A 13,243-nucleotide genomic window follows, 5' to 3' on the forward strand; every position below is an offset into this window, starting at 1 on the left:
AACAAGGCAAAGATGTCTGTTCTTATCACTTTTATTCAACATTTTACTGTAGGGCCCAGCCAATGTAGTAAGTTAAAGAAAAGAAAAAAAAGACATGCTGATTGGAAAAGAAGAAATACAGAAATTATATTCCGACAACGTGGATTGTGTTTATAGAAAATCCTAAGGAACTTACATCAAAAAGCTACTAAAATTAATAAGTGAGTTTACCTAGGTTGTAGGCTACATGGACAATATGAAAAAAACCCAGTTGTATTTGTATATACTAGCAGCAAACAATTGGAAAATGGAAAAAGAGACCATTTGCAATGCATCAAGAAACATGAAACGCTTAGAGATAAATTTATGTACAAGACCCATACACTTGAATTATAAAAGATTGCTGAGATAAGTAGAGAGATATCAGTTGGGAGATAAGTTTTCCATTGGTCTTTGCAAGTGAGGCAGTGACCGTCCTTTTAAATAATCATTTCTAGGATGTTTGTATAGCATACAGCCTTGAATGATAGATATAGTGATTCCTGCTGTAGCCAAGGGCAGATTTGCTTGTTGTGCAGTATAATAAAGATAATATCTTCCTGTGGAAAAACGGGCAGGTGTGCTTCAGCCCATTATAAATGAACCAGGTTCTCTGAGCTCAGGGTTCTGAGTTGTGATACAAACCCCCTGCCTGCACAGCGTCTACCTGGGCCTCTCCACATCTACCCTGTGGGACTTGAGGGCAGCCGGAAGAACTCATATACACACATAATGCTCATGTTCCTTGCTGTTCTGTAGTAAGTCCAGTGTCTCTACCTAGGACTTATTAGTGTGGTCTGCCAGTATCTGTGAAATGGTAACAGGATAGTTTGTTAGCTTACAAAGACGGTCTAAAATCTCAGATCCCTCACAGTTCTTGGCAGTTTTGGCCTTGAAAATGGAGTGCTGACAGAGACATAGCTTTCTGAAAGAGGAAGATGACAGCCTTGTGGGTTAGGTGAGGGGATATGAAGAGACTCTGGCATCTGGTAGTGAATGCTGTCACTCAAGTGGTGGGCAAGGATGGCAGGGGCAGGGGGAATAGTCTTCCAGTGTTCTACCTCTTAATGGATATTGAGGGGCTGAACTGAGAGCCCAGATGGTGCTTTGGTTGTTGTACACTCAACTCCATAGCCCCAGCTGAAAGGCAGTGTGGCTGTAGCTGCTGAGTTAAGGAGTCACCAGAGCTGAGATAATGATGTCAGAAATAGGACATCAGAAAGGGCGTCAGAGGATATAGAGTTTTGGCTGTATTAGAAGTTTGTTTAGTTGAGTTGTGAATACTTAAAACTGAAAGTAAATGCACTGCCAGACCATTATCTCCTTCTGTGACTTGACTTCTCCCTCCTCCTACACCTTGACTTCAGGTACTTTAAGGAGAAAAATGAATAGAGGTTGGACAAAGATCTCCCTGTCCTTAAGGGGGAACCAAAGGCCATACCCACATGTCCAGATATGTTGGGGGAACTCTGGGGAGAGCAGGGAGTCAGACTTCTGTGGTTGTGTTGGATACTGGCACCCGAGTCATCATCCTGCTTGTTCTGTGGGGGGTTGGAGTGTGCTAGATGCAACTGATGGGGCTTGGACAAGGTTTGCAGTAGGGAAAGGAAGCTCATGTGACACTGTGGGTCGGGCCCTTTGTTGTTGTGTACTGTTTCCATTGTACATACTTTGTTGTGTACTATTTCCAAAGTACATGCCTACTTTAAATTCCCATAAATGTCAGAGGGGATTCTCCTGATCAGAAAGAGCTGCATGTAGAGAAGTGCTAGTACTTTGGGCTCTCAAAACGCTAGTAATTCCTTTGAGCTACAGGTTATTGTGACTGGTGATTTTATAGTGTATAAAGAACTTATCCAGCTCAGTAAGAAGACAAAAAAGGGAAAAGATTTTAAAAAGGGAAAAGATTTTAACAGGCACTTTTCAAAAGAAGATACACAAATACACTGCATATATGAAAAAATGCTCAGCATTGTTAGTCATCTGGGCGTTGCAAGTGAAAACCACAATGAGATACCACTTCACACCCATTAGAATGGCTGACAATATCAGTTGTTAGCGAGGATGTGAAGCAGGTGGGACTCTTGCACCTTGCTGGTGGGTGTATACAATGTTGGGAAATAGTTTGGCAATTTCACGGAAAGTTAAAAATAAATTTACCTTATGACCCAGCAAGTCCACTTCTTGGTATTTATTCAAAAAATATGAAAATATGTATCCATAACAAACTTGAACTTGAATTTTCACAGCAGTGTTATTTGTAAGAGTCCCAAACTGGAAACAGTTTCCAAATATCCATTCACCAGTGAATGGATAAACAAATCATGGTAGATTTGTATGAGGAAATATTACTCAGCAATAAAAGGGAACAGAATTCCTAGTTAAATGAAGGAATAAAAATAAATCTCAACATGCTCAGGGAAAAAGCTCATTTACATGATTCTTTTATGTCATGAGTACATAGTGTATGATTCCATTTATGTGAAATGCTAGAATGGGCAAAAAGTCAAAACTATACTGATAGCGCAGATGGGTGGTTATGTGGGGTGGGATTCCTAGGGTAGGGGATTGACTGTAAAGGAATAGACTGGTTTAGTCTTCATTTAAAAATACATTGGTAAAAATTTAAGGCAGTGTAATTTTGTGATTAAAATTGTGAACTTTGGTAATATAAAACATACCCTGATTTTTAGTCTGGGCTCTATCATTCACTAGTTATGTGACCTTGGGCATTACTTAACCTGTTTTTTCATCTGTAATGTGGGAGTGGTAATAATAATATCTCAGAATTGTGAGGATTAATTATGCCATCATTGGTATATAGCAAGTATTCAGTAATGATTAATTTTGGCACTATTAGTATTTGTCAGTGATAATAATCGTAATTTGGTGCTCATGTCTGTTACTCTTAATCTCAAATGGGTATTGCAGTTTTGTATTTCAAAAAGGAAGAAAATTGCTGATTAGATTTCTGTGGATCTGTGGGCAGATAACATTATTATTTAGTCAGTTATGAACATGATGTACTCTCTTTAATATGTAAAGATAATGGTACTGACTCCTTCATTGGAAGTTCTGCATAACCTTTGGCTAAAAGCATCACAATTCTGACTTGTTCATAATCTGCTTTATTATTATTATTATTACAACTTTTTTTGTAATGGGACTGGCTTTTTTTTAATGCCTTTTAAATGATTCCCTTTTTGACCTTTTTAAATGGCTAAGGAGGATTTGAGAATCTTCTTTCCAAATAAAGATTTTTTGGTCTGAAGCTAATTGATCAAACTTGAGCCAAATAAGTCATTTAATTGCACTTGCTCAGATGGATTACTCTAGAACTCCTTTAACATTAATTGAATAATTAATGGATTATTATCGAAGGCAAACTACCCTCATCTTAAGACCTAGCTCCCTGGAGATTTGAAGATATTTTCCAATATTTGTTTACATTTAAATCTTTCTTTATGTGAATCAGCAGTTTTCAAGTCTATCAATAGGGAAAAAAAATAACTGGCAAGAAATAAGATGATCAGGCATGTCAAAGACTGAAGAGTTTTATGAGTAGGCATTGGAAAGGAGTTTCTTGTAATTATATGACTTACTGTTGCTTGAATGCAGTATACTTTTGGATTGAGACGTGGCGAATGAGAATATTTGCTTCTAGTTTTTTGTCCCACATGACTTATATTTCAGATTCTTGAAGGTTGAGAGTATGTTGAAGTAGTTGAAGCCAAATAGGTATCAGGAATATCCTTCATTCAGTTATACATCAGCAACAAATGATTATTTTTGTCACTTGCATTTTTTTGAATAATTTTATTCTTAAATGTTTTGAAAACTAGTAATTTATTCATTTTCAACTTTTATTGCAGCGCCTGATCAACTTTCTAGCAGGAGAACGATCATGGAGGTGGTGCCAGCTGAGGTGAATAGTTTGCTTCCAGAGGAGATAATGGACACTGGTATAACTTTAGTGGATGATGATAGTATTGAGGCTGTTATTGTTTCATCCCCAATTCCCATGGAGACAGAACTGGAAGAAATTGTCAACATAAATTCTACTGGTGACTCTACAGCCACGCCCATTTCCACGGAACCAATCACAGTGTACAGTAACCACACTAACCAAGTTGCAGTGAATACCACAATTACTAAAGCAGATTCTAATACCACAGTGAAACCATCTTTTCCAAGTGGCCTTCAAAAACTTGGTGCTCAGACTCCTGTGACTATATCAGCCAATCAGATTATTTTAAACAAAGTATCACAGACATCAGATCTTAAACTTGGCAATCAGACCCTTAAGCCAGATGGACAGAAGTTAATTTTAACAACTTTGGGCAAGTCTGGTTCACCAATTGTTTTAGCACTACCCCATAGCCAACTACCCCAGGCTCAGAAAGTTACAACTCAGGCCCAGTCAGGAGATGCTAAGTTGCCACCGCAGCAAATTAAAGTAGTTACCATTGGAGGGAGGCCAGAGGTGAAACCTGTCATTGGTGTCTCAGCATTGACCCCAGGAAGTCAACTGATAAATACTACAACTCAGCCCTCTGTGTTACAGACCCAACAGTTAAAAACAGTACAGGTAAAAAATAAAGGGGGCTTATTAATTCAAATGCATGTTAAAAATTAAATTGATTCATAGTTGTGTTTGTAGGGTGATTAAATGCATAGTTGTTACTGAATTCTTTTGAATGTTGCTTTTAGTAATTGTGTGGTTTCTTTTTCGTAAAGTTTGATATGTCTAATGCTTTGAAAATGTTTGCTAGAGAACTTAGAGCAAACTTAATTTTTGTTAAATTCCAACTTAGTGTATTTATAGCTCTTTACTCATTTTTAAATGCATTTTATTCTTAGTAGTAGTTTGATTGCAAGTATGCTGTGCTGGTATAAAGATACCAGAGTTGCTGCTGGGCTGTCAAAAAATCATTCAGACATAAATTTTTTCAGTTAACAGATGGCCAAAGTCTAGGAAAACTTGCTGCTCTGAGATATCCTTGGAGCCAGCAATAGTACATACTAGTCTGCGTGTACCACCTCTTTGCAATTTCCTGTCCACTGCCATCCCTCATGTTTGCAGTGTGGAAAAGGCAGTGTCACATGATGGAAGGTAACATATTGGCTTTAGAATTGGACCAACTGGATTTGAGTCACCTCTGTGATCCCCTACCACCTGTGGAACTTTGGATCGGTTACTTATCTTCTCTGAGTTTTTGACTTTAGCTGGAAGATGGCTATTTGATCATGATGAAATACATAGTAAAAGATAATACTTGATGTAGTTCTCAAAACTTCGAGGATCCTTCAAAATGGTGCCTATTAATAGTATGAATAGGATCCTAAGATAGAAGGTTAACAGAACATATATTAAATGGTTCCCAGTTTTTCATGCTCAAATAGGCCTTTTTAGGTCATCACTGCTCTTAAAATAAAATGATCCACTTAGGATCAGGAAACACAAATGCATTCCCTGCTTGAAAGATTTACCTCTCAGAAAAAAAGGAACAGGCATGTCTTAGAGAACTGATGCAGGTATATAAGGAAATAGGAAGATGCGGGGAACTGCCCATGCTCAGCTGATGTTAGAAATAATGATGTTTTGGTTATTATGTTGGCAAAATAATTAGAAATTTATTTTTATGGGCTTTTTTTTTTAAGCTTTTGTTTTTAAGTGATCGCTACACCCAATGTGAGGCTTGAACTCAAAACCCCAAGATTAAGAGTTGCACACACTGGGGCGCCTGGGTGGCACAGCGGTTAAGCATCTGCCTTCGGCTCAGGGCGTGATCCCGGTGTTCTGGGATCGAGCCCCACATCAGGCTCCTCTGCTATGAGCCTGCTTCTTCCTCTCCCACTCCCCCTGCTTGTGTTCCCTCTCTCGCTGGCTGTCTCTATCTCTGTCAAATAAATAAATAAAATCTTTAAAAAAAAAAAAAAAAAGAGTTGCACACACTTGCCCAACCAGGTGCCCCTCATGGGCTTTTTATTTAAGCACTTTGTTTGATTTCTCAAACCTTGTAATTTGCCCCTGTCCCTCTTGCCACTATTAAATATTTAGTGCTCTTTTCTTTCTTGATTTTTTTAAAAAGATGTTATTTATTTGAGAGAGAGAGAGACCGAGAGAGGGCAGGAGCAAAGGGGAGGGGCAGAGGAAGAGGGAGAATAGACTCCCTGCGGGCGAGGCTCGATCCCAGGACCCTGGGATCATGACCTGAGCCAAAGGCAGATGCTTAACTGATGAAGCCACCCAGGCACCCCTCTTTCTTGTTTATTATCATCTCTCACTTATCTCTGACTTCCTTTTACTTCTTTTGGTGAGAATCTCTTGAATGAGACATACTGTCACCATCAAGCATCTTGTCTTCAGCTTGTTTTTTAAGTCAGTTTTGAAACTTGTTTTTATTAGTTTACCAGAGTTTATCTGGCTTTGGGGATGTGGCTTATAACCACGTTCACAGTAAATCAATAATGAAAACCAGAATGTCATTTTTTTTTTCACTTACTAGAGCAATGTATACATTGCTATTTAATGACCAGTTTACTTGTATCCACAGGTTTTCTACTACAATCCCCTAAATACTGACAACGAAAGCAGAGACTGTGGTCTAATTCTTATAACTTCTTTTATTATTGTTATTTTTATAAAACCAGATTCTGTTTATTAAAAAAGAACTTCTATTATTTTATGTATTTATTTGAGAGAGAGAGAGAGAGAGAAAGCACATGTGGGGAGAGGGAGATGGAAAAGCAGACTCCCCACTGAGCAGGGAGCCTGACGCGGGGCACTATCCCAGGACCCTGAGATCATGACCTGAGCTGAAGGCAGACACTTAACTGACTGAGCTACCCAGGCGCCCCCAAAAAAGAACTTTTATTAAAAAAAAAAACTAACAAAAACAAAAGAAACCCCGTTTAGAATATTGTTCCACTTGTCCAGTTTTTAGGCAACTCAAATCTTTCGAACTCCAAAGTTACCTACAAAGCTCTCAAGCACAGGAAAAAAACAAATAAGAAGCTACACATTTATGTTTCCTCTTTGGGCACCAGAATATTTGGCTTAGTATTATGATTCTCTGGTTTTTTTCCTAGACAATCCTCAGTGTTGTCTTAAGTTTAATCAGAGTATTGAAACTCTTAGGGTATGGACAGCAGGTAAGGGTGGAAGAAGGAGACCCATCTTGAAAAATGAAGAAAAGAGGTGACAGTTGAGGCCAGAGTCAGTAACAAAGAGGTATAGTTACACTTAATTACAGATATATAAACACTTTCCCATTTTTCTTGTGCATAGTATATAAAAGTAATTAATAACTAACAGTCTGGAACAAAATAACTCCTTATTAGTTTCCAAACCGATACAATACAGTGTCAGTAATTATCTGCATGTATTATTTGATCATATATTTGGCTATCTTATTTGTAAAATTCCTTTTTTGTTTCATTTTTGTCTTTATCTGCTGATTACATAAATTTGGTAAAAGTGATACTTTATGCTTTGTTTTATTTGATAAAGTAATTTTGTTCTAGAGTAGGTTAGAATTTAATAATGCAAAAAGTATGGTTCATTGAAGGTACTATAAATTGTTACTTTCAGCAATGTGCCACTAAAGAAGCGTAACCACAAGGGCAAATTGGAATTGTTCATTTAAATAATTAATGTGCTTTTGGTTGTATTATTTACATTTTTTTTCCTGATTGGTAAGTATTCATATGGTCATATGATTGTGAAAATCACTTAAAAATAGGGAAATACTCTAAGCTCCTAATCTTTATAGTTAAGAATGTTTATAAAAAAAGAATATTTATCACAATACATGGGTTTCCAAGAACATCAGTCCTTTTTCCTTTTGAGATTATTAGTAGAAAGGCAGTAGATGATATATTCTGATATCTTAGAATTTTCGACCTGTTAACACAGTTGGGAAATATATTCCTTTTATGTCTCCCAGACTGCATCAGTTTTTTGAAGTATAGTCACGCATTTATTTGGGTATATCAGTTTTGCAAGCTGGGTTTTTTTTGTTTTTGTTTTTGTTTTTTTTAGTATAGTAATGGATCTCCTTGTTTTGTTTTTTAAAGCGATTTGTATTTCATTTATATTTTGTTTTGTCACTCACATGTTCTGAGTGTAAGAAAGTAGTATATTCTAGATTTACGGTAATGTATTGTTTAGTTTAATTTATAATTTGAGCACAAAGCTGGTATTTATGTAGTTCTATGATCCATTGCAGCTACTGGTATATTTCTGTCATTCAAGTTGGTCATGTTTGTTCATTTTAAGTCATTATTTCCAATATTAGCCCTTTCAGAGCCTCAATTTTCTTATCTGACAAAAAATAAAATTAATATTTAATGTTGTCCCTATCATAGCTAAATTTCTGCTTTTAACTTTTAGAAGAAGCTATATCTTTGCATACATTGTTAATTTCAGTATTAAAACATTGATAACTCTACCCTCCTTGACTTGTGGAGAATTTTAGTTCAGGTCAACAGTGTGCTGCTATAATTTAAGATCTGGGATGAATATAGACCCTACCTTCAAATTGATAGTCTAGTAAACAATACTTTAGCAAGTAACATTTCTAGCACCTTTGCCTTTAGAATAGTCTTTGTTTTACCAAACTTGTCTCTTTGTATCCTAGGGCATTAACTTGTTCAGTTCTTTGTATATCTACTCCTGAGATACATATAAAGCTGAAGATCTAATCAGAAGCCTGTCTTTATTGTTTATTTATATTTTGCTTCCAGGGGCCAATGTAACTGCATTTTCAGGTGGCTTCATCATTTGTATTATGCTTCTTTAACTGACTCCTATCTTCCTATTATTGAATAATTTGTTATTTTGGGAAAGAATATTGCTATGTCATAGTGTTTTAGTATTGTTTATTAAATAAGCATTATTATTAAACATTTCTACTCATTTGGTTTTCATCATATGCATATTATCCTACAGACTACAATAAGGATTTACAATAAAAATGCAAAGGTATTGCTATATATTGGCTTAAGGATCGGATCGTATTAGTATTTTGATGAATAGCTGCATTTTAGGTGTTTTTAACATGAATACTTAAATATATTCTGTTAAATGAGCTGGTTTCACTTGTACTTCTGTATATCAATCTTCTGTTTAATTTTGATTGAATAGGTGTTTTACAGAAACAGATCATCTTCATAGTTATTTATATATTTCAGATTGCTAAGAAGCCTCGAACACCAACCTCTGGTCCAGTAATCACGAAGCTGATCTTTGCAAAACCAATTAATAGTAAAGCAGTTACAGGACAGACAACTCAAGTATCACCACCAGTCATTGCAGGTTATATTTCTTTATAGTTTATTAAGCTATATATTTACCTTCCTTTTAGGTTTAAAAAGGGCTGTTCTGCCATCTTGAAATGTTTTAGTGCAACAAATAGGGTTATTATTATAAACCATACTAGTTAATTAGAAATGTGACACTTACCAAATGTGTGCTTTGAGCAAAATGCCTTATCTCAAAATCAGTCCATTACTTTAGTCTCCTTAGTTGTTTTACATGAAAGTAGCAAAGTCTTAAACTCCAAGAATACTAGCTAACATTTATCTAGTGCTTACCACGTGCCTCGCACTATTCTTAGCTCTTTACAAAGTGACTTAAATAGTCCTTGGGCAATCCTGTGAGGTAGGTATTAATAACAGCCCCATTTTGCCAGTGTGGAAATGGAGGCGCTCAGCTCGTAAATGGTCGAACTAGGATTTGAACCCAGGCAGTTTGTCTCTAGAGAACATGTAGTTAAGTTTAATATGTTTAAATTAATACCGTGAGAGTACAGTATTTCATGGTTTCTGTTTGAATTTTTGGTTTCGGTGTGTTAATATGCTTTATATGCAGTTTTCTATGAACAGAAAATTGTCACAATGATAGTAATTACTTAAGTGATAACAGAATTTTAGCTATATTTACCAGCAAGTTCCTTAGTGTGGCCCAGTTCTCTTTTATTATATACTTTAAAATTTGTCATCACCAGTAACTGTTAACACCTCAAATCTTGACTTCGACTATTTTATTGTCTTGTATTCCCAGTCTAGCAGTTCTTTGACTTAGAGATCTCTGATCCATTAACCCTTCTATTTTCTCATTAATAATCACCCACTTCCTGTCCTCAGATTCTTCCTTAGTCAACATGGAGTCCATGACCCATAATTATCACTCCTGAGCAAACACCACTGATACTCTTTTCCCTTTCTCCTATAATGGCTTACATCCATCTTTCTTCTTACTTCTTTCCTGGCAGGCTGCTCAGTACTTCTAGAGACACACAGCCAAGGTGACTGGTCTTTAATTCAGAGCTATACTAAATGACTGTTTTCACCAGTTAGGAGCTCATTTATATTTCCTTTGTGTTAAGGGCATGTGGAAGTACCTCTGGATAGTAGACTTGACTAGAGACTTTCAAATGCTAATTACCCATTCCTAGAAAGTGTATTCTTGATGAGGGTATTTCAAACATTAACTAACCATGGGGGGGGGGGTGGGAGGGGATATACACTAAAATCACCTACTACTGTTTTTGATCAGTTTACAGAGAGTGTAACAATAGACAACTCTGAAGTCAATGGCAGTGATCTGTCATTTTCCTGAGGCTTTGAATTGTATATAGGGAGGCTTCTCATTTTAGTAAGTGAGAGGAGGCATGGAAAGATTGTAATTTGAGGGTAGTGTTGGGTGAATGAATTTTCTCTTTTGGCCCTCAGCAGAGATTTGTGATGTTACAGGAGGCTGGTGGCTTGAGGGCTGTCATGGGAGGCAGGTATGGCCCCCGAAGAAAGACTGGAATGGGTTTAGATTTGGAGCTGGTTCAGGAAGTAGGCTTCAGTTGGCTGCAAGTAAGGAAGGCTTTGGATATATTGATGAAAAAGGGACCCCATCAGTCCTCTGGGAGGCTTTCAGAGGTTTTGGTGGAGAGGGTTAACCAAGAGGAATGTCTCAGTGCAGTGGGGTTTATTTTTGTTTTACTAGTTTTGAGTTTGAGAGAGTTCCTTAAAATTTTTAATTATGTGGGAAAATTATATGCTAAACAATTGTGGTGTTTGCAAAAGTGTCTGAATGAATATTTGGTCAATGCCAAGATTTTACCTTTTTTACATTTGACTATAATGATGTTGTTGCTGGGTCTTTGGGTCATTTATATAATGTGTTTGCACACTAATCATAGCTTCACCTTTTAATTATAGGCAGACTTATTGGCTCTATCAAAATGCAGAGATAGACTTCTGTTAAATTTTATTAGACTTGTTGGCATTAAGTTCAGTTGGAGAGAGAATTTCTACTGTCAACTGATTCATCATATAGCCTTTTAAATTCATATGAGCCAAATTTTAAACGACTGAAGTAGCTTTCCTGTTGAATTCTCTTTATCACAGGGAAGTTATATCATCTTTATATTGCAGCTCTTGATTTTTCAAAGTACATTTAGATTGTTTTTAAATGGCTTTTGGGCTTCTCATTGAAGATGGATATCTTTTTCTGTCTTATAGTCAAGATAAACTTATGTTTATATATAAGTGATTTTTCTAAAATGCAAATCTGATCTTGACATACCCTTGCTAAGATTTTCTTGGCTGTATCCATTTCTTATCTATTTCTTGGCTTCAGTCTGTCAGATTTGGATTCAAATGCCAGTGCTTTCTTAACATTAAAGGCATTTCTGGGGCGCCTGGGTGGCTCAGTCGTTAAACATCTGCCTTCGGCTCAGGGTGTGATCCCAGAGTCCCGGGATCGAGCCCCACATCAGGCTCCTCCGCTGGGAGCCTGCTTCTTCCTCTCCCACTCCCCCTGCCTGTGTTTCCTCTCTCGCTGGTTGTCTCTCTCTCCATCAAATAAATAAATAAAATCTTTAAAAAATATATAAAAATAAATAAAGGCATTTCTAATTGAATACATACTTTTTTCATTTTCACCTCTTATCATTTCCATTCTTACTGATGTAACTTATTTTAAGAGATTACCAAATGGACCATGTTCTCTTAGGACTTAGGATCTTGGCATTTTCCTTTTATTTAAAATGCCTTTCTTTGCTATACTCTTCCCCTGATTGTCTCTTATGTATTCCCATAGAACTTAATTTTACCTATTAAATTCTTAACTTTAACTAGACTTCTTTAAATTTCATACTGGTTTTTAATATTTCCATTAGTCACATTGTATTATAGTACTTGGTTTTCTTGTCTATCTCCCCTACTATATTTGTAATTTTTCTTAGTAGTAGTTTTTTTGCTTTGTTCTGTTATCTAAATTTTAAAAATTTATTTATATTTTAAAAATCGTTGTAAGATAAACAGACACGAATTGTGGTATAACATATATAACATTTTAATAATTTTCAAGTGGACTGTTCAGTGGCATTAAGTATATTCACACTGCTATACCACCATCACCACCATCCATCTCCAGAACTTTTCTCATCTTGCAAAAGAGAATCTCTATACTTATTAAACAATAACTCCCCTTTCCTCCCTCCTCCCCAGCTCCTAACAGAGACTTTTTGTCTCTGTCGATTTGATTACTCTACATAACTCATATACATGGAATTATACAGTATATGTTCTTTTGTAATTGGCTTATTTCACTCAGTATAATGTCCTCATAGTTCATCTGTGTTGTAGTATGTAAGACTTCCTTTTTTAGGCTGAATAATACTCCATTGTGTGTATGTACCACATTAATGGTAGCTCTTTTATCTTGTTTATCTTTCTGGACTTGGCACAGTTTCTGGCACATAGATGTGGTTCAGCGAATGTGTGTTTTTGGATGAATGTGTATGTCATGGAAGCGATGTGGTGGTGTGGAAGGAGCTATTGGGAAACTGGGGTTTTAGTCATGGCTCTTCTATTGATTTTGTCTATGATCTTGGATAAATAATTATCGATTCATCTTATTTCTATAAAATGTTGATACCCGACACTTCAGAAGGCTTCGGAGATGGTGAAATGAGATACAGAGGTCCTCGTTCTCGGAGCTCCGAGGTACAAGGTTCTACAGTGGAGCGAGCCTCGTCAATGTGAAAATATTCACTAATAAATTAATCTCTTACAGAATTAGTCCTCCCTTAGATAAGTGAGCTCCCTGCCTGCCTCCTAGCCCCCCATCTTCTGGAGTATGTCTCTTGCTTCTTGGAGAACAACCAACAAGAGTGTAAATACCTTGCCAATTGACTTCAAGGGAAAATTATATAACTTGCAT

At 36.5% G+C, this 13,243-nt stretch overlaps 1 protein-coding gene across 6 annotated transcripts in view; it reads left to right on the forward strand.

Annotated features, from left to right (window-relative positions):
* Window positions 1-13,243, forward strand: part of LIN54 (lin-54 DREAM MuvB core complex component) — a 65,692-nt gene that overhangs the window by 9,334 nt on the left and 43,115 nt on the right. For 3 of the 6 annotated variants that reach the window (XM_045790633.2, XM_045790665.2, XM_045790643.2), the window contains exons 2-3: window positions 3,891-4,606; window positions 9,214-9,337. In XM_045790633.2, coding sequence (XP_045646589.1) covers window positions 3,923-4,606; window positions 9,214-9,337 — 808 coding nt within the window. In that variant the 5' untranslated portion in view covers window positions 3,891-3,922. The remainder of the gene's footprint in view (window positions 1-3,890; window positions 4,607-9,213; window positions 9,338-13,243) is intronic. The other 3 variants (XM_045790673.2, XM_045790679.2, XM_045790658.2) reach the window with 2 other exon arrangements.

The sequence above is a fragment of the Ursus americanus genome, chromosome 8 (assembly GCF_024610735.1).
Source record: "Ursus americanus isolate L20-20 chromosome 8, mUrsAme1.1.p, whole genome shotgun sequence".
In the NCBI taxonomy this organism is placed as follows: domain Eukaryota; kingdom Metazoa; phylum Chordata; class Mammalia; order Carnivora; family Ursidae; genus Ursus; species Ursus americanus.